Source organism: Gossypium hirsutum, chromosome D06 (genome assembly GCF_007990345.1).
Source record: "Gossypium hirsutum isolate 1008001.06 chromosome D06, Gossypium_hirsutum_v2.1, whole genome shotgun sequence".
Lineage (NCBI taxonomy): Eukaryota > Viridiplantae > Streptophyta > Magnoliopsida > Malvales > Malvaceae > Gossypium > Gossypium hirsutum.
The window spans coordinates 63,603,726-63,625,871 of record NC_053442.1 but is presented as its reverse complement, the minus strand read 5'-3'; the positions used below and the strand labels follow the sequence as shown (position 1 = coordinate 63,625,871).

General features: G+C 33.6%; 1 protein-coding gene across 2 annotated transcripts; it reads left to right on the top strand.

Annotated features, from left to right (window-relative positions):
- Positions 1-9,696: 9,696 nt before the first annotated feature.
- Positions 9,697-20,912, top strand: LOC107962407 (histone acetyltransferase HAC1). 2 transcript variants are annotated; one of them, XM_016898791.2, is made up of 17 exons: positions 9,697-9,955; positions 10,258-10,659; positions 11,872-11,986; positions 12,183-12,483; positions 12,565-13,041; positions 13,164-14,941; positions 15,120-15,416; positions 15,514-15,792; positions 15,949-16,077; positions 16,218-16,418; positions 16,538-16,680; positions 16,785-17,097; positions 17,275-17,414; positions 18,309-18,387; positions 18,505-18,897; positions 19,899-20,116; positions 20,208-20,912. In XM_016898791.2, exons 2-17 carry the CDS (start codon positions 10,451-10,453, stop codon positions 20,320-20,322), a joined length of 5,187 nt encoding a protein of 1,728 aa, XP_016754280.2. In that variant the 5' UTR covers positions 9,697-9,955; positions 10,258-10,450; the 3' UTR covers positions 20,323-20,912. The 2 variants fall into 2 exon arrangements, with proteins under 2 accessions (XP_016754280.2, XP_040952093.1); XM_041096159.1 differs by having other exon boundaries at positions 9,730-9,955; positions 10,400-10,659.
- The last annotated feature ends 1,234 nt before the right edge of the window (positions 20,913-22,146 follow it).

The window sequence follows — 22,146 nt, the reverse complement described above, 5'->3', positions numbered from 1 at the left end:
TCAAGCTCAAAACTGCAAATTTCTCCCAAAGATTTTTAGTGAAATCAATAGAAAAACCCCATGACAAGTTAGGTTTCTTGTGAAGATAGCTTGTGAAGATTCAAGTAAAGGATGATGAAGTTTTCTTTAAGGATTTCATGTTTACCTTATTAAAAATGCATGGAAAAAATAAGTATTGTTTTGATATTAAATCTTGTGTATGTATGTATGTGTTGTTAATGAAGAGAAACAGACGAGAGGTGAGCAACAATGGCTTGATAAAGGGAAAGAAGTAGCAAAAGAGTGAAGGAAGAAAAAAAGAGCTCATTGCAAGCATTTAATTGAAAGTACTTCAAGAAATTTACTTTACCTAACTCAACTTAAGTGTAAGTCATGTTAGAATTGTTAGATGATTAATTGGTATGTTTAGTGAAAATACAAATTGGATTTTAATAACAAATAAATAGATTTGGTATATTGAAATAGTAGTAAGAAAAGGCCAAATTGTAAAGTGTACGAAATTAAACATGTGAATTAAAATATTAATAAATAGGGTTTGAATAATGTGAGATGTATTAGTGGATAGATGAAAAGTAAAAGTATAATGAAATTAGAGAGTATAGTGAATTTTTATGTTAATAAGGACTAAATTGTAAAAGGTCTAAAATTTAAATTATTTTAATTATTGAGTAAAAGTAGTGAATTTAACATATAAATGCACATGTAGACAAGGTGTGAACTAGTAGGATATAGATGAGATGCCATTAGGAAAGTTTCGTGCGCACTAGTAATAGTGGCACTTCGGTGCAATTTAGTTCTTTCGCACCCCGGTGCTAATGACAGTGGCACTTCAGTGCAAATCGTCAATTTTACACTTTGGTGTAATATAGTGTATATGTAAAAAATAGAACGTCAATAATGCATATGTATCATAAAGAAAAGAAATAAAATAAAGCATACAGAATTTTACGTTGAAACCCTTTCGGGAAAAAACCACGGACAGATAAGAAGAAAATTCACTGTGTCGAATTCGAATGATACAAGAGGAGAGACGATTACGTCTATTTATAAGTTTAAAAACCTTATTCTAATAAAAGTCTAATAGAAGTAATACAGTAAGGTTAAAAACATCTTATTCTAATCAAATATCAAATAGAGGAAGTAAACTTCTATATAGATTCCACTTGTGCAGCCTGTATCGTACCACGGGTGCCTTCGACCCCTGCACCCCTGGTTGCGAACCCAGTGTAACACCCCTAACCCATATCCGTCACCATAACAGGGTTATAGAGTATTACCAGAGTTTACAGATTTAAATACAGTTTACACATATAATTTACTATTTATAACTGAAATCAAACATATTCAATCATAATGTCCCTTGAATGGGCCCTCGAGACCTAATTTATGCTTTAGAAACAAGTCGGGACTAAATTAGAAACTCAAAGAATTTTTCGTAAAATCTCTAAATTTTTCTTAAGTGTAGAGGACACACGCCCGTGTAGCTAGGCCATGTGGCTCACACGGCCAAGTGACACGCCCGTGTCCTAGGCCGTGTGGGCATTCGATGTAAGGCACATGGCCGTGTCCCAGCCTGTGTCCATACCCGTATAACTCTCTGACTTGGGTCACACGGCTAGCCACACACCTGTCTGTCAGGCTGTGTAGACAATTTAGTTTTCAAAAATTAGGTCCAAGGGTCACACGCCCATATGCTAGGCCGTGTGACACACACGGCTGAGACACACGCTTGTTTCTCTGCCCGTGTGAGCAATTCAAAGCATTCTGTTTCTCAAAAATTTAAAATTCAGGGGACACACGACCAAACCACACGCCCGTGCGCATGGCCGTGTGTCACACACGACAGAGACACACACCCGTGTCTCTGCCCGTGTGGACAAAATAAGGTCATTTCCAAGCCTTATTTCTCACCCAAATTTGTCTTACACCTACATTAACATTTTAAACATTTCCCAATCAATTCAAAACATTTAAATCAAGCCAAAACCAATTCTTATGCATGACATATCATCACCTATTTTCAAGTGACCAACTTACCAAATTGGTCAAATATTCATTTAAGCATATTTATACCTAATATATATATCAATTCAAGCACACAACACATATCAACATAATATGGTCTCATACACATATACATCAAAACATACCATCACTAGCCATTCCAATGGCTAATTACAACCAAATATTAATATTTCATCATTTGGTCAATTTAACCTATACATGCCATTATACCAAGGGAAATTTTTCTAATTATAACAAAATGAGCTGAAGGATAGTGTGATCTTGCTTCGACCCATTTCTAACCTTTACGAGCTTCCGAGTACTATAAAATAGGGAAAGTAAAACTGAGTAAGCATATTATGCTTAGTAAGTTCGTATAACAGAAAATTAACTTACCACTAATTTACATTTAGGACAAGCATACAAAATTCATCCAAATAATTTTGGCAATTTTCCTAAACACATATATTCTCAAGAAACTTGTTAGTTATATATTACATGTAAACATTAAGAATCAATGATGAGCTTATTATGTAATAACTTTCATATACAAATGCTTTTCATATCATATTTCCATTTAACATGTGCATTTTCATGACAAATCATCTTAAGCACAGTTTAACCATGTCAGAACTTTTCCCGTTAAATTTATCTGAAATATCGATGGATACACATGTAGTACACTTGAAGTGTACGAAACTGTAATCCATCAACTCATATTCAAGGGTACCCATTAGGGTACATAATCAAGAAGCACTCTCTCGAGCCATATAACAGGATGCTAATGTGAGCCATGTAACATGAAGCTTATCCGGGCTATAACAGGAAACTCATAAGAGTTTAAAATAGGAAGCTCATTGAGCTTAACAAGTAACTCCGAAGAGTTATTATCAGGGAGCTCTGGATAGTCATATAACAGGAAGTTCAAGCGAGCCATATCAGGAAGCTTACAAAGAGCCTATATAAGGATAATCATAAAGAGCTGTGGTATGTTCGCATTATATGCAGGATCCATACCGATCATATAATAAGACGCTCACAAAGAGCTGGGTTATGACTGCAACACATGCAAAGTCAATACCTATCGGGATGCTTGCAGGAACCATGTAAATGAAAGCTCGAGAGGACTTATAACAAGATGCTCGTAAGAGCTATGGTGTGTCCGCAACATATGCAGGACCACAACCAATACGGGAAATCCTGTATCCATCAAATTTCATTTATTCAAACGGGACTTAACGTTTATCAAGTATTATTGGATATGTGATTGATTTTCATACATAAGACATTTATACAATTCACACATATACAACATTAAATTCAAACATTTTAAGATACATAATTTAGTTACACGAACTTACCTCGATAATTGTTCGTGTTCGTAGGTTATTAATCTGATACTTTTTCTTTTCCTCGATCTAACTATTTATTTGATCTTTCTGAATCTATATAAATGAATTTAACATCAATTTAACACATTTCATATTCAATTCAATCCAACTTACATCTTAGGCAAAAGTACCATTTTGCCCCTATTCTTTTAATTAATTCAAATTTCGTCCTTAGGCTCAAAAAATAAAATTTATGCAATTTAATCCTTATTCCAAGCCTATTCGAATTTTTCATATAACGTCTACAGTCCATGTAATTCATAAAATTTAGAAAACTTTCATGAATTTTTCACCTTTTCAATTTAGTCCCTAAATCATAATTTCATGAAAATTTCCTTTATAAAAGTTGTTTATCTATCAACAACCTTTCATTTTCTACCATAAATTTCAAAATTTCAGTATACTCATCCATGGAAAACTTTTAATACTTTGATAAATTTACAAATTAATCCCCAAAATAGGTAGATTAGGTTACTACGATTTCGAAAATATAAAAATTACTAAAAACGGGACAAGAATGCTTACCCAATTAAGCCAATTTAGCTTGCTTGAACTATTTTCTCTTAGATAAGGTTTCCATGAAAATAATTTGGGGAAAGATAATGAAAAAGATGATATTGTGTTATTTAATTTAATTATCATCTTTTATTTTTTTCCACTTTCGAATTTAGTCCTTTTCTTTTCTTAAATTTCCTTGGATGAATCATCATAAATATCTACTAAATTTTCTTAATGGTCTATTTGCCTTATAAGGACCTCAAATTTTGAATTCCATAGCTATTTAATCCTTCTAGCTACTAGAATTCAACTTTTACATTTTATGCAATTTGGTCCTTTCTATAATTAAACATGAAATCGGTAAAATTTTCTTATCGAAATTGTCATACGTCGTTCCTATCATAATGCAGACCATGCAATATTATTAAAATAAAATTTCTTTCTAACTTAGATATGTGGTTCTAAAACCACTGTTCTGATTTCACTGAAATCGGGCTGTTACACCCAGTCCAGCATTTTGCTTATTGGGGATATACGATGGGCTGCAACCTTCGACTTCGCAAATCCCCCTATCTTGCCACTTGTATTTTATTTTAACAGGAATTTAGGTCACACAACTCTAACAGTATGCACGTTTGTGTAATTGATTCAGCGGACAATTTCACATATCCTATGTGTTCTATTAAGTCTACAATTGCGCTAAAAATTTAATGGTTAGTGGACTTAATATTGAAATTGGTAAGTGACTTATAGAATAAAAGTTTGAGATTTCACTATAGTTATTCTCTATTTAACTTCATTGTATGTAATTATCATTACTTAAATTCATATGTTAACATTGGTTAATTTCAATGGCAAGTTTAATTCTTGATGTACTTACTAACCTTATATAAGCTTACGCGTTATTTTTCCCAACGCGTAGGTGAATACTAGCTTTGAAGTTCTAAAGTGAAGATCAACCCCTATTTATCTCATCACATATCAAAGCTCGGAAAAGAGTATGGTTTTGATTTTCGGCAATAGTTTATGGCATGTACATAGGTTTAAAACAAGTATGCATGTGAAAGAATTCTAATAGAAACTTTTGATGGATTTTGATCACCTTATTAACCTCACAAACTTAGTTAAATTATGATTGTGTTATATGTTGATTTATATAATTTCTAATGGAGAATCATGTTTTATAATGTTTAGAACTGGAATGGAATGACTTACGATTGTTTAGGCTTAGTTTTAAGTGTTTCAGATATGTTTTGGGAAATTTGTCTCTAGTGTCGTGACACCAGCAGCTCTGTGTCGTAACATCAATAAGTGTCGTGACACCCACTTTCTATTATCACAAAATTGACCCTTTTACCTTGTTTTAACCTGAATAAACCCCAATTGGTCTCCATTTGTAACCTAACTTTAAGGAAAGCTTTAAAATGACTTGAATAACTCCAAAGGAGCCTAATTATGTTTAAAAAAGGTTTTAGAATTGATGATTGAGTTGAGTATCTTAGTGTACAAATGTGACATCCCTTGCTCATAATATATCGGTTCACTCTGGGTAAAGGGTTGTTACAGGTAAACTACACTCATGGTCACTCAACTATTAATAAGTTTACATTTTTGTCACTCAATTTCAAAAATGTTACAAGTTGGTCATTAAACTATTCAAAAGTTTTAGGGTTTTAGAGACTTCATTCACAATTGTATTCTGGTAATTCACTACCACCTAACCTCTACTAATAAAGAAACACATCGAACCAGAGTTTCCCCCCATCTTTCAACCTTATGGATTTCCTTAAAATGGCTTGAAACTCCACTAATTTAAATTCGAAGCTTTAATGAAAAAGCTCTTTGATCCCTACCCATTCTTGTCAATTGGTTGCCTAATTTCGATAAGTTCATCTTCTCCATGATACCTTCTCATTGACCTTTTGGATTGAGCCTTTGTTGTCTGGAACTTTCTGGTGAACTATTGACTAAATTTGGTATGTTTGAGTCTCTATCCTTTTATATTTTGATTCTCTTTTCTCTAATTTTATCCTATCCCATTGCTTTTGTAGATCTTGTTTGGGGCTTGCTGAAACAGAAGGCATTTTTTTCTTTGCTTGTTTTGGTATTTTTGTTTGCAATGATAATTTGGTTGTTGGTTCGAGGTAAATGTGTGTGAATAACTTGATTGTGAATTTTATTGGGTTATGGTTTAGGTCGAATAAGAAATTGTTGGTTTTCAATTTGCTTTTGGTTATTTATGTTTTTCATTAATATTTATATACTAGAATAATTTTTGTGCATACCTAATTTTTTAGTGCAAATTTATTGTTAATAGGTGGTTTTTGTGATTTGTGTGTACATATGTTCATATAGGTTGTGCTTAGGTTTATTAATATGCAAACATGTTTGAAATATGTGATGTGTAACTTCTATGTCATAAGTGTATATGCCTTATTTGCACATTTTTTTTAACAATTAGCATATTGTATTCAAATTTGCCTTTAGTTCGAATAAGGAAGTCACTATGTCAATTTGTTTTTTGAACATGTTATGAGTTTTGTGTATATCTATATTTTTAGGATTAAGTTGCATGTGTTAGAATTATTTTAAAACTTTTTTAATATAGAGTTTGTGTGGTTTTTTATCTTCTTTTTTTTTTTTTGCATTTCTTAACAAAGTATTGATTCTTTTTTTAGATATCAATATCTTTACCAGTAAATCATTAAATAAGTTTTTTGCTTTTTCACTTTTCTTTTTTAATTTTCATTAATATCTGTAATAGTTTTATTGTTTTTATTCACAAATTAGTTAGTTTTATTGTTTCTTTAATTTTTTTAAACATCTTTTTTACATCATTTCATACCAAATTTAAAAAATAACATATTTATTACTTGATTAAAAATTTTTGAAATCCACATAATTAATGATAATTTTCATGGTTTTATTGCATAAAATTCATTGTTAAAACATTCAAAAGCATTGAACCTCGTGTGTTGGCTTGATGGCCAAGGTGTTCACTGCTCTAGGTGTGGTTTGGATTTAAGTCATGCTAGTTACATTGCTATTAGGGTTTTGCCCTCCTCTTATAATTTACCAAAAAATAAAAACATCCAAAAGCATTACAATAAATTTATACACAATAGCTTCCTACACTTTTTTGCAACTATGCTTTAGAGATGATGATGCCTATAACCTATATCTTATCTATTTTGCGAACCTTAAGGTCCAACTCACTCGACCTATATATTATTTTTTTGTTAACCTCATCTAATTTCAAATTCTCCTATTTTTCGAATTTTAAGGAGCGAAGATGAATTCCTTTTATGAAAATCAAAGGCCTAACTCATGAAAATATTGTGTAAGCCTTTTATTTCAATGCCATCCTCGACATCACTCCAATTAGTTGATTAATGCAATTCACCATTATCTTATGGAACAAAAGATAATTCTCATGGTCAATTCTCTTGCCAAATTTCTTGAGCTTCCCAATGTTGGCGAGACCAATGAAAATGGTGTATATCCACCTAACATGAAACTCTCAAATGATAATACGACCATATTTCCTTTATATGATCATTTATTACATCTCATTATCACTTATGTTTTTTGCCCTTATGGAAGCAAGTACACCCAAATGTGCACCATTGACTATCGGTGGCTTAATTGCTTTCGCAATAATGTCCATCCTAACATCACTACATCATTTTCTACGATATTGTTAGGGTTATTTGTATGTTCTTATTATTTTATTTTTTCTAATTACTATTACTATTACTATTATAATTTTAAATTTATAAAAATTGATATATGCATAGATGAGGTGAAATTTATTAAATTCCATTCACCGAAACTGCCAATTCTTAAGTTTGGGAAATCATCTAACTTGAGATGACTTTTTGAATGGGATCTAGAAATTTCTTAGTTAAGATGTTTTTATGGTGTTTGAAGATCGATCTCTTAGCTTCAAAACACATTTTGAATCACTCGATTTTAAGTTCAGGAGCTCAAGTTATGACCGTTTTAATGAAGACTGCGGAAGCAGAATTTTTGGACGAAATTATGACAAGAATTATAAATTTCGAGCTTTTAATTCAAGTTTAAATCACATTAGGTTCAAGTTTTAGGCTTAATTTTCATTATATAGTAGTCCAATATTGTATTTATCAGCTCTTATTATTTTATTATTTTATTATTCATAATTTTTAATTATTATTAAGTATTTTGAGATATTTAAGAGTTTTAGGTCAACAAGAAAGTTTAATTTAAAACTACTTCTTATTTAGGTTAATTAGAGTTCTAGTATACTTGAGAGTTTTATTTAGATTTATTTAGCTAGCCTATATAAAGGCTTCTCCATTATTCATTAAGCAGACAATTGTTTTCATTAATAAAGATTTCAACTCTGAGAGTTTATTTCTTATGCAAGATTTCTTTCTTGTGGTTTTTAGAAGTAGTTTTCTTCTCGATTTTTTTCAAAGAGTCGTGAGAATTCACTCTTTACCCTTCAAATTGCTAAGGATTATTTTTTGGAGGGTTGATTAGAGCCATTAATTGAGTTTATTGGGATTTATATATTAAAGGGTTCAATTGGACATTTATCCTTATATTCCTTATATTCATCATATCGATCGGTTTACTTGTCCATCTTCCACTTTGTTCTCTTTTTCCTTTTTAATTTCAATTTCTTATTTATTTAAGATTTTTTTTTATTCTCAAATTTCTTCTTTACTATTTTTGATTTTTTTATTTCTAAATTTGTTTATTTGTAATGTTATTAGTATTTATTTTTAAATTAGATTTTATTTTAATTTTTTCACAAAGTTGGCTTTTTTGAGAAAAAAAATTATGTTTTAACATTAAATTTAAAAATTAATAGTTAATTCGATACTTTTAATACATTAAAATCATACTTTTTATTCATTTGAATTTATTGTTTAGGATATTTATATATATATTTTCGACGTAGAATTATTTTACCTTTATTTAAACTCAAAATAATTGTTGAAGTAATTTAAACTATTAAATTTAATTAATTTAAATTATTTTTATTTAAACCAAACTAATTCTACTATGAGGAAAAAAACACATAAAAAAGAGATGCACAAAAAAATATAGTATACAATAATAATTATAACATAAAATTATTATGCAGAAATAATATTTTTAATATTCTACAATTATTTGAAAGTGTTTTATTTTTTGATTATTATATATTAATTTTTATAATAATTAAAAAATAAAATATTTATTAAATAATACAAATATAAACACAGAAATTCATGTGTAACCCAGTAATATTGAAAATTAGTAGATTAAAAAAGAAAAAGAAAAAGAAAGGAACTACCTATGAAAAAAAATCTCGTCATTATATGTATTTTCAATTTTCCAATTCCATATTTACTTGCATTTTGTATTTTCACATTGCCAGAAAAAGAAAATAAAATCCCATTGAATTATTTATTTATTGGGTAAATATCTATTTTGCTACTTGAACTTGATTTCAAGGTTCAAATTGGCATCTAAATTCTTTCTTGATCTAATTAGGTACATGAACTTGGCTTTTTAGTCCAATAGTACTTGGTAAATGACTTATTTGAACCATGAAGCCAAGTTTAAGTATCTAATTGGACCAGAAAAGTTCTTTTTAATCCAAATTAATACTTATCTTAAATGACTTACTTCAACCATGAAGCCAAGTTCAAGTATCTAATTGGACAAAAAAGCCAAGTTTAGGTACCTAATTGAACTGAAAAAATCCCCTAGGTACCTAATTACATATTTATCCTTATTTATTCAATCCCAGAAAAATTAATTCTACTCGCCTCTTATTATTTATTTATTTTCCTTGCCTCTTGTCGATCTTCTCCCTCCTTTTTCTCATCTTGCTCTCTCTTTTTGCTATCGTACGCTCGTGTCAATTTTCCTTCGCACGTGTGTTTAAAGGCGGTGTTTCGCCGATTCCGTTCCGTTTCCCGTTCTATTTTCCGATCAGTATTCGTCGATATTCTCGGTCTTACCTTCGGAATTCTCGAAGCTCCGGTCGCAGTGTCTTCTGCTTTCAATTATGGATTTCCCCTCAGGTTCCTTTTTAGGGTTTACATTTACTTCTTGATCATTAAAGAAACAAATGTTCTTTTTTATTATTAACCTAGGGTTAGTCATTTCTTACTGCTTAATTCAATAATTAGGATCGTGTTTATATTGGAATCCAAAATTGGGCTTTTTTTTCTTCTTCTTTCATTGACCGAATTTCCCCAAATTTTAATCCAATTTTCCAAATTTCTGTTTCAAATGTTGTTAAACAATTTGAAAATTTTGAAATTGAGATTGAAATATTGGAATTTGAGTTAATTTATTCCATTCCCCTAATATCTATAAGCAGGGTAAGTAAATGCGGAAATGCAATAAAAGCAATGTATTTGAAGTGATAATTAAAGTGGGGAAAAAAGAAGGAAGCATGAGTTTGGTGGATTTTGTGATTGCAAAAAGCCAGAGTGTTGAATAAGTTATGCTGCTTTTGCTAGTTGTGAGAGTTACGAAGACAAGACGAAAAGGAAGAAGGAATAAGGATAGAAATGAATGTTCAGGCACATATGTCTGGGCAGATATCGGGTCAGGCAGCTAATCAAGGGGGATTGCCCCAACAAAATGGGAACCTTCTTCAGCCTGCCCAGATGCAGAGTTTAGGTGTTGGAGGTGCAAGTGCTGCTGGAGGTCCTCCGCATACTATGTCAAATGTGGACCCTGAGCTACACAGAACTCGTGAATATATGCGAGGAAAGATGTAAGATTTTCTAGGAAGTAGTGTTGTAGATGTAAGTTTAGGTTTTTCTGAATGCATGAAATGTTTGTATCTGCTGATTGATTTAGTTTAAATTACAGAAAATTTTGAAATAAAAGCTGCATTAAACATTGTTTTTTTTTCCTGCCTGAATGCTATTTAATACCTATAGAAGCTTGTTACATTTCTGTTCCATTAATTTCTTTTTTCTTTTTTCTCTGTGTGTGCGTGTAAATTTTACATGTTTGTGACATGAATGTGCTTCTGGATGCTCAGGTGCGTCTTAGTTGCAAAAGAAACAGTAAAAAGACCTTTGCATCTAAATAGTTGTGTATCAGTTTGTGTAGGATTTTATGAGCCTGTAGATAATGTTGATTCTTCTTCAGATATACATGATGTATGCATCATTGAAAAATGATTTCAACAAATTTAAGTGCCTGATTTCTAGTGCAATAGGGAAGACTCCTGGTTCTAGTTGAAATTCAAGTAGGATTTTTTTAAGGTTTTATACCTCTGAAAATAACACCTTTCTATTTGAATAATATTTAAATTTGTTTCTCTGCTTCTACAAACTGTGCATAGAATTCAACATTTAAAAATAACTTAGTCACAAAACTGTAGGATTTAGATGTCCAATTTCACACAAATTCAGTGATCTATGTTATATTAAGTATTATTGGTAGGATTATATTGCTAAGAAAGCAGTGAAAAAGATATTTTCATTGAAATAGTTGTGTATCTACTATCTATTTGTGTAACATTTTATGAACCTCTAGACAATGTTGATTCTTATTGAGGTATGCAGTTGATAATAGTTGTTTCAACAAATTTAAGGGGCCAATGTCTAGTACAATGACGGAGGCTTCTGGTTCAAGAAAGTTGTTAGAGAGTTCTCTCTCTTCCCAAAAGAAAAAAGACTAATGGAAAAAAAAATTGTTTGTTAATTCTTCTTAAGAATCCATATGTTTGTGGGAGAAGATGCATGTAATGATCCTTGTAGTACTTTGACATGGAGATGGATATTTAAATCATATGCAATGGAAAATTAGTTTCATGTCATTGATTTCATATAATCGTTATAGCTATATAGCTTCTAGAGACATTAATCTATACATCAAGATTAGGTCCTTCCATCATAGAAGTCTTTTCTTAATATAATCATTTCTAATGATAATTTTTTATAGCTAATGCAAATTTCAATCTCTTTTTCGTCAGCATTGATGTCTTAAAATTGCGGAATCAGCTTCCTATTACTGAGGCATCTATGATGAAGTTTCGGGATTTTGCAAGACGATTGGAAGAAGGTCTATTTAAGATTGCTCATACAAAGGTTAATTATTTTGTTAAATTAATATGTTTGAGCAAGTCTGTTTCTTGACCAATTTCATTCATATATTTTCTTCACCTTTTTCCCTATTCACCTTGGAAGCACATTTCTTTTGCATTCTTTTGATCACTTTTAATTCTTTGTGCTACAACTTTCTTTTATTTCCTTTGACGTTTGATGCTTGGAATTTGTTTTCTAGGAGGACTATACAAATTTGAGTACTTTAGAGCACCGCTTGCAGATTCTATTAAGGGGGAGCAGAAATGTGCACAACCAAAGGCATCCACAGCTTGTTAATTCAGCATCAGCATCAGCTCCAGTAGGTACTATGATTCCAACTCCTGGTATATCACACAGTGGCAATCCTAGCATTGTGGCTACATCTTCAATAGATAAATCTACAAGTGCTGCCAGTGCAAGCATAGCTCCTACCAATGTCAATGCAGGAAGCCTGTTGCCTAGCAGTGGCATGATTAGTGCTTCTTTCACCAGATCTGAAGGTAAATTTGAGCCTTAGAATATTCTATAATCTAATTTAAATAGCATTTTATACCAAGAGTAACAAAATGGTACTTCTATAGGAAATATATCTAATGGCTATCAACAGTTACCTGCGAATTTTCCTCTTGCTTCTGGTGGAATTTCATCAATTGGTGTGCAAAGAATGGCAAGCCAAATGATTCCCACTCCTGGATTTAATAGTAATAACAATAATGGTAGCATTAATGATCAGTCTTCCAATAATGTTGGACTTTCAACTGTTGAATCAACAATGGTATCCCAGCCACAGCAGCAAAAGCCACATGGTGGTCAAAACAGTCGTATATTACGCACCCTTGGAAGCCAAATGGGTAGTGGTATCAGGTCAGGCTTGCATCAGAAAGCTTTCGGGTTACCTCATGGGTCCTTAAATGGTGCATTGGGGATGATGGGCAACAATATGCATATTGTCAGTGAACATGGAACACCTGTCGGATATCAGACTACTACAGCTTTTGCTAGTTCGCCAAAACCTTTGCAACAAAACTTTGATCAACATCAGCTACCTGTAATGCAAGGTAACATCCTGGTTTCATTTGTCTGTCTCTATTTCTATTTTATTTAGTAATAATGAATCTGAATATGTAATTTATCATTGGGATGAATGAGTTATCTCAAAGAAAGCAATCCTTTGTGTCAGCTGATGGATATGGAATGAACAATGCTGATTCTTTTGGGTCTGGAAACTTGTACGGTGCTGTAACATCTGTTGGATCAGTGACAAACTCTCAGAATTCGAATTCTGTTAATTTGCAGTCTACATCCAGAACAAATACTTCTTTAATAAATAATCAGTCAAATTTACATGCTGTGCAATCGGCTGCCCATATGAAGCCCCAGTCCATGGATGAGTTTGAAAAGATGAACTTTCAACCTGCAGTTTCTTCGAGAGATGATATACTTCAAGTTAATCAACAGAAACAATTCCAGCACCAGTCTCTTCAGTACCAACAACAGCAGTTCCTTCAACAGCAACGCCAACAGAAGCAGCAAAATTTGCTGAGCAATAGTGGTTATAGTCAGTCTCCACTGGCCTCTGATATAGGCAGTCAAGTAAAGTGTGAACCTGGAGTACAACATCATGACGAGGTTCTATATCAACAAGCTCCTGAACAATTTCAGCTCTCCGAATTGCAGAATCAATTTCTGCAGAACCATAGTGAAGAGCTCGCTAATCAGCAGAGTATGTTGTCATCACTGCCACAAAATTCTGAACAAATGCAACAGATGTTGCATCAAGACCAATTGATTCAAGAGTCTCAAAATGATTATAAACTTCCGGCTGTAGCACAAATGGAATCATTTGCTCATAGCCAGTGGCACCCTCACTCACAAGATCGGGCGCAAATTCCAGGGAACATATCACATGAGCAGCCTGTCCAAGAGGAATTCCGCCAGAGAACATCTGGGCCGGATAAAGCTCAGTGTAACAATTTATCTGCAGATGGATCTACTATCGGTCCGATGGTTGATGCTAGAAGCTCATCAGAGCCTTTTAATTCTAGAGGCGCCATCTCTAAATCTGAAAATGGGAGCCATGATCGGCAGTATAGAAATCAAGTGAAGTGGCTTTTGTTTCTACGCCATGCTCATAGTTGTAAAGCCTCTGAGGGTAAGTGTGATGGCTATTGTTTTACCGTACGGAAGTTGTTGAGTCATATGAATAAATGCGAATCATCTCAATGCTCATATCCTCGATGCCATCCCTCTAAGATATTGATTCGTCACTACAAGACTTGTACATATCCAACATGTCCCGTTTGTGTTCCTGTTAAAAATTTTATACAGGCTCAGAAGGCACATGCCTGTCGGAACTCTGCTTCTGTTTTGCCTTCTGATGGTGATTCTACTAAAATAAATGATGCTGGAGACATTTCAGCTAGAATGACTTCAAGAACTGCATCAAATGATGCATCTGTAGGTGTACAACCTTCACAAAAACGCATGAAGATAGAGCAATCTTCTCAGTCTGTTATTGCTGAAAGTGAAGGTCCTCTAGGTTCTGTTGTTGCTGAACCTCACATATCTCAGGACATCCAGCGCCAAGATTACCAACATGTTGACAGGTGTATGCCAGTTAAACCTGAGCCTATGGAAGTGAAGACTGATGTCCCCGTGAGTTCTAGTGGTAATCCTGTTTTTATTGAGATGAAGGATGATGTAGATGACATTAGCAAACAGAAGATTGATGGTGAGACTGTTACACTTGATGAATTTGGTTGTCTACCTATGCAAGAAAGTGCGAAGATTGAAAAGGAGCCTGACATAGTCAAACAGGAAAATGTGACGGAGTCTTCCGAAAGTGCAGCTGGAACTAAGTCTGGGAAACCAAAAATAAAGGGGGTGTCACTTACTGAACTCTTCACCCCTGAGCAAGTTAGGGAGCATATTACAGGTCTCAGACGATGGGTTGGCCAGGTATCTTTATCATAGTGTTTTGACTTATTTCATACCCTGTTCTTTATTATTGTATGTAGATTATTGTAAGTTGTCTTAGGTCAATATTTGTGTGCTAGCTTACTACTTGATGTACCAAAAACCAGGCTTGGAGACAGAATGAGGTATATTGATGATAATTATTTTCTTTCTTTTACAGAGTAAAGCAAAGGTTGAAAAGAATCAAGCAATGGAGCACTCAATGAGTGAGAACTCATGTCAATTATGTGCAGTTGAGAGACTTACTTTTGAACCCCCACCTATTTACTGCAGTCCTTGTGGTGCTCGCATTAAGCGAAATGCAATGTACTACACAATGGGAGCTGGTGATACACGACATTACTTTTGTATTCCATGCCATAATGAGGCTCGTGGAGATAGCATTGTTGTTGATGGAACTGCCATTCCTAAGGCAAGGCTTGAGAAGAAGAAGAATGATGAAGAGATCGAAGAATGGGTACGTGCTCTACATACTTTTTAAGTATTATGATGTTTCATGATCATCTCAAATAGTCGCTCTTACATGTTTATTTTTTTTCAATAATATTTTCCAGTGGGTTCAATGTGACAAATGCGAAGCTTGGCAGCATCAGATTTGTGCTTTATTCAATGGTAGAAGGAATGATGGCGGACAAGCTGAATATACATGCCCCAATTGCTATATTACTGAGGTCGAAAGAGGAGAGCGAAAGCCCCTACCTCAGAGTGCTGTCCTTGGGGCCAAAGATTTGCCAAGAACAATCCTTAGTGACCACATAGAGCAGCGGTTATTCAAGAGACTGAAACAGGAAAGACAAGAAAGGGCAAGGGTTCAAGGAAAAAGTTATGATGAGGTGATCAATATTCTCCTGATGACAGTTGATTCTATGTTGTTTATGGCAATCCTTTTTCTACTTTCGTGTTGCTTAAATATATTCAAAAACCAATTCACACTGCATATACACACAGAAGGAAGAATATATTGATTGTTTTCTCATTGATTTTTTCAGGTGCCTGGGGCTGAGGCACTTGTAATTAGAGTTGTTTCATCAGTTGACAAAAAGCTGGAAGTGAAGCAGCGATTTCTTGAAATCTTTCAGGAACAGAATTATCCACTTGAATTTCCCTATAAATCAAAGGTGTGAAGGATATAAATTAAGCGTAATGCACATGTTCTTTTTTTTTTTTAATGGATTAAGTGTAATACATACGTATATGCTGAAAAGGGCAATTTTAATTGTAATTATGAAATGCTTATAAGTACATTTTTCTCTTTCAGGTAGTTTTATTGTTTCAGAAGATAGAAGGGGTAGAAGTATGCTTATTTGGTATGTATGTTCAAGAATTTGGTTCAGAATCTGCATTTCCAAATCAGCGTCGTGTTTATCTGTCATACCTAGATTCAGTCAAGTATTTCCGGCCTGAGGTTAAAGCAGTTACCGGAGAGGCTCTCCGTACCTTTGTTTACCATGAAATTCTTGTAAGTGCAAACTCTTATGATTTCAGCAATGTGATAATTATGATTTTCAATTTACATATAGTATCAGTTCTACACTTTTATTTAGTTGTGACTAACATCGTTAAACCTTAAATGTTCAGATTGGATACCTTGAATATTGCAAGAAGCGTGGTTTTACAAGTTGCTATATATGGGCTTGCCCTCCACTTAAGGGAGAAGATTATATCTTATATTGTCATCCAGAAATTCAGAAAACACCTAAATCAGATAAACTGCGAGAATGGTGAGGCAAATAATTATCAAGTTTTTTTCCCCTTTGCATCTCATGTTATGTTTTTAATAATACATTATTATTAATTCTCCTGATATGCATGAATGCTGTTTCAGGTATCTAGCAATGTTAAGGAAGGCTTCCAGGGAAAACATTGTAGTTGATCTTACTAATTTGTATGATCATTTCTTTGTAACTACCGGTGAATGTAAGGCCAAAATAACAGCAGCTAGACTGCCATATTTTGATGGTGATTACTGGCCTGGGGCTGCTGAAGATCTAATTAACCAGTTCCGTCTGGAAGAAGATGGCAGAAAGCTGAACAAAAAAGGAACAATAAAAAAGACAATAACAAAAAGGGCTTTAAAAGCATCGGGTCAATCTGATCTCTCTGCTAATGCATCAAAGGATCTGCTACTGATGCATAAAGTAATTTCTTTTCTTCCTAATCATTCTGCCCATTTTTTCCTTAATGATGTTTTTCTGTGTAAAGGCAGTGGATATGAAAATTACAATCTTGCTATCCTAGTGTTGACATTTTTCTTATCGTGATCCAAGGAATTTTAACTGGTTATATTACTTGTTTCCCTCCTTTCTTCACTTCAGCTTGGTGAGACCATTTGCCCAATGAGGGAAGATTTTATCATGGTTCACTTGCAGCATTGTTGCACTCATTGTTGTATCCTGATGGTGTCTGGAAATCGCTGGGTCTGCAACCAGTGCAAGAAATTTCAGATTTGTGACAAGTAAGATTGCTACTCTGTTTAGCTGTGTCTTTTTGTTTCTTTTGAACTAGTTTAGCTATGTCTTATCATTATTATTATCTTCTTCTTGTATGGTTGAGCTCTCTCTCTTTCACTACCTATCTGTACATGTGTGTGTGCATTTGCCGGGATGTGTCTGTTTGACTGAAAGTATACCACGTGTGATACTCTAGCAGGCAAGGTTTTTTATCATTGTATATAGTAATAATATGATTCTGGAGAACGAGAAACTATAATTTTTCAATCAGATCTATGTACGAGAAGGGTATGCTCTTTTTCATACGCAGAGTTAAGCAACTCTGTTTTAGTGTTGCTATTGTTAATTGGCATGTTTGAATCTATGCTAGGGCTATTTTCTGCATTGTACAAATGAGTGTATTTCTGGTTGACAGTTGTAAGTTCAGCTCACGTTCATTGGTTTACAGCTCTAGAACCTTGCTCTTAGAAGTTAAATGACAAGCACCTAGCCTTTTAGGACAAGAGGAGAGCCAGTAGGGTTGCTAGTTATACAACTCCTTGGTGTTCATTTTATTATTAGTACCATTTACATTCTTTATGTAAACATTAGTCATTTTGCTCAGCCTTTACAGTAGTACAAACCGTTCAAGCTTTTCAGTCCTTGGTGTTACTATTTATCTGCTTAAATGATTCAGTTCATTACAGTCATACTTCTGCTTTTAGAGAAAAGGAAACTGATTCTTGTGCTCTTCAGAAACTGATTATTTTTCAAGTTTTAAGACTCAACTCCCCTTCCCCCTGTTAGAAGCCCAATAACGCAACTCCCCTTCCTCTGTCCTTATTTTGGTCTGCTTCCACCAACTATGAGACAGTTCTCTAGATAATGGATCTTATGTTTGCTTCTTTGTACCCTCACAGGTGCCATGAGGCAGAATTGAAACGTGATGAAAGAGAGAGACATCCCTTCAATCAGAGGGAAAAACATGTTCTTTATCCAGTAAGTTTGTCTTAGTACTACAATAATTACTTATAGTGTGTGTCTGTTGCTGCTTCTGTAGACAGATTTTTATTTGCTTTTTTAATTGATTTTTGTGGACAAATTGTCATTGTGCAGATTGAAATAACTGATGTCTCTACTGATACAACCGATCAAGATGACATTCTTGAGAGTGAATTCTTTGATACTAGACAGGCATTTTTGAGTCTTTGTCAAGGGAACCATTATCAATATGATACCCTGAGACGGGCTAAACATTCCTCGATGATGGTACTCTACCATCTTCACAATCCAACTGCTCCTGCATTTGTCACTCCCTGTTGCATATGTCATCTGGATATTGAAACTGGTCAAGGTTGGCGATGTGAAGTTTGCCCTGATTATGATGTGTGCAATGCCTGTTATAAAAAGGATGGGGGCATTGATCATCCTCATAAGTTAACAAATCATCCATCCATGGCAGAACGTGATGCACAGAACAAAGAGGCCAGGCAACTACGTGTTCTGCAGGTATTTTTTTAGTATGAATTTGTTGAACTCTTTTAACTAAATCTCATCAAAGCATATATGTGTTAAAGAAGAAGAAGGATTCTTTCTATTCAATATCTTTAGTACAGTAGGTAAATGACAGAGACACAAGCCACAGATCAAATCAATCTATTTAAAGCCATCCCTTTAATTAAGTGAAGTATTTATTTAGTATAATTACAACAATATAAACATCGGTCTAGTCTTGAGATAATCTAGCTTAGGTCTCGAGACTAAGTGGCTTATGTCTCGAGACAGCCAAACATCGAAGCTAAATTAAGAAAACAGGGGAAGTTCGTCTCGAGACTGTTCTTGAGACATAGACCCCAATGTCTCAAGGCATGTTCACATAGAATCAAAATAAAATCCATCATGTCTCGAGACATGAAACCTATGTCTCGAGACCTCCTGTAGAATTTGGACACGAGTTTGGATTCGAATCCTAACCACGTTTGTAACCCTGTACAATCCTAGAATGCATTTAATGTGATTAATTGGCAATCATTTGAATTATTTAAGAGTGTGTGATGAGAATGCATGGGAATTTAATTGATTGAATGCCACATTACTTGGTAAATGTGGTTGACTTAGTCTGAGTTGATCCGGCAACATAATGTGATGTCATGAATTCGGATCTGGCGACTGGGTCGGGTGTGGGATGTCACATTGTGGTATCATCGCTTTTCTCTGGACCTCCCCTTTTTTTTCGGTTTGAGGGGGGGGGGTGGGATGTTTTCGTACTGGTGTTTGTGAATAATTGGCTTGATAACATCGAAAAGCATGGAACTCTCTAAGATGTTTCTGATATGCTATTGGTACTTTGCACTTGAACATTGAAATACACTAAATGTAAAGTATAATTCCCTGAATATATTAGTTTCCTTCTGATTTGGCAAGTAGATGGTTGGAAAATTGAGTTTATGACTGTAAACATGGGACTTTTTTTGTGTTGTTCTAACTGCATTGGTTCCTGAAATTTACAGCTGAGGAAAATGCTTGACCTTTTAGTGCATGCATCACAATGTCGTTCTGCACATTGCCAATACCCAAATTGTCGGAAAGTGAAGGGGCTTTTCCGCCATGGAATTCAATGCAAAACACGTGCTTCTGGTGGCTGTGTACTATGCAAGAAAATGTGGTATTTGCTGCAACTCCATGCACGAGCATGCAAAGAATCTCAATGCCACGTACCACGTTGCAGGTACATTTGCCTTTCTCCCTCCTTAACAGCCATATGTTATGTACTCCTTGGTGCAATTTAAAACTAATAAAGTTAAAACTTGCTAATACAGAGACCTTAAGGAACATTTGAGGAGGCTTCAACAACAGTCTGATTCACGACGTAGGGCTGCTGTGATGGAGATGATGAGACAGAGAGCTGCAGAGGTTGCTGGTAGTTCTGGGTAAAAGACCAAAGTGTTAATATGCATTTTGGTGCTTTGATGAAAAAATGCGCCCTTCTATAAAGGGATGTCTAAGATTGTTCACTGCTTGGAACTAGGCGGTGATGAGAAAATCTGGCTGATCTATAAAAGGTCAGAGGGGGATATGCATATGGCTCATTAGGGAACAACTTTCATTGATAAAACCTGCAACTAAATTCCCTACAAAGAAAGCTAATCTGCCTGCAACTGCCACCGCCAACTTAGCCATTCGGAGGAGTTCAAATACTAGTGTACCCCAGCTGGCTGATTCGACCTATTTATGTGGAATGCCATGCCACGCCATTCGATCCCTTTGGTCCTGTGTACTATAATCGTTCTAGTCTGTCCAAATTGCTTTCTTACAGAGGAATCTGGGAGGTTAGTTTTATTTTATTTTTATTTTTTTTATCTTTTTCCTCTATTCTTCTTGCTATGTTTTCCCAGTAGAACATTGACCCCCTCCCACTTTTCGTAGAATGGGCATTTTGATTAAAGATGGAACAATAAGTAGGCATTAGAGAAGAAAACTGCATCAATTCATTTTTAGTTAATAATATGAAATTATTATATGTATATATATTATATGGTTAAGTGGAAGATGTGTTGGATTTTTAATGCAAGTTTTGTTTTCAATATTAGCAATGTTTACATGATTTATTGGTAAATACAATTTGTTTACCAAAAGGTTTGCGGGTAAGATTTTATGTGGGTGAGGGCATGAATTGTGATGATAAATTGGCCTTGGCTGTGAAATTACTTTGATTGTTAGACAAGCTTGCTGAAATTCATGTTTCTATAAAATAAAAGAGTGGATAAGAGAAATATGCTCCAACTAAGATGGAAGTACCTTGCTGTCAAGTATGAGAGGTTGAGTTCTGATTCTAAAAAATTTTAAGCCTGGGTTGAATCAGATTACTCGTTTTACTATTCAAAAATTAATAAATATATATATTTATTTTAATTGATATTTTATATGTTTTTATAATTAAATTTAAATTATAACAAAACTTAGCCCAAGTTGGGTTGGGCCTATTGTGTAGGGTGGGTTAGTTGGCCTATGAATGAAGAATCAATTTTTATGTTTGAATTTCTTAAAAGTGTTTTTCTAGATTTATTTTGAAATAATATAGATACCCTTATGGTAGTGGTAATAGGTTTTGTCATTTCTCATTTCACTTACGATACGAACTCAATCAAGATTTTGAATCAATAGTATAGACAAAAATATCAGTCCTTTACGAATCATTTTTCAATTGAGTTGTTGTCGATAAGATATACAAATCCATCACAATACATAAAAGATGATTTACTTTATATTCGTTTATTAATATAAAAATAATGATTCAAAGATCAAAAGGTTAAATTTTTGTGTTCATGACGGAATCAGTGAAGTAGAAGATTGGCATCGAATTATTATTATTAAATTAAATTATCTTGCAAGATAAATTAAAATAGATTTGACTTCTAGAATTTTGAATTTTTTTTCATAAAATATGGAATTGACTTATAACCCAACTGGATATTGTAATTCTATTTATTTGCTAATTTCTTCGTCAAGAAAAAGCTGGACATTAATTTAGTTGGGGCATAATTAAAATTTTCGGTAAAAATATTATCTTTAGTATATTTAAAATTAGTAAAGATGAGCAAATCAAATTTATATATAACTTATGACATGAAAATTAGTGATGACTAAGACTAAAAAAGTAGGGTAAATATATAAAATATTTTTAATCTTAATCAACGTTAATTAATTTTTACTCTGAAAGTATATCGAAATTTACCGTAATCACTTAACAATAAAAAT

Bases quoted from the DNA above. Each gene is read 5' to 3' on its own strand.
- LOC107962407 (XM_016898791.2), top strand. From the start codon at position 10,451: ATGAATGTTCAGGCACATATGTCTGGGCAGATATCGGGTCAGGCAGCT. The intron at 13,042-13,163 runs GTAACATCCTGG...CCTTTGTGTCAG, and splicing joins TCAGCTACCTGTAATGCAAG to CTGATGGATATGGAATGAAC. The intron at 16,419-16,537 runs GTAAGTGCAAAC...TTAAATGTTCAG, and splicing joins TTGTTTACCATGAAATTCTT to ATTGGATACCTTGAATATTG.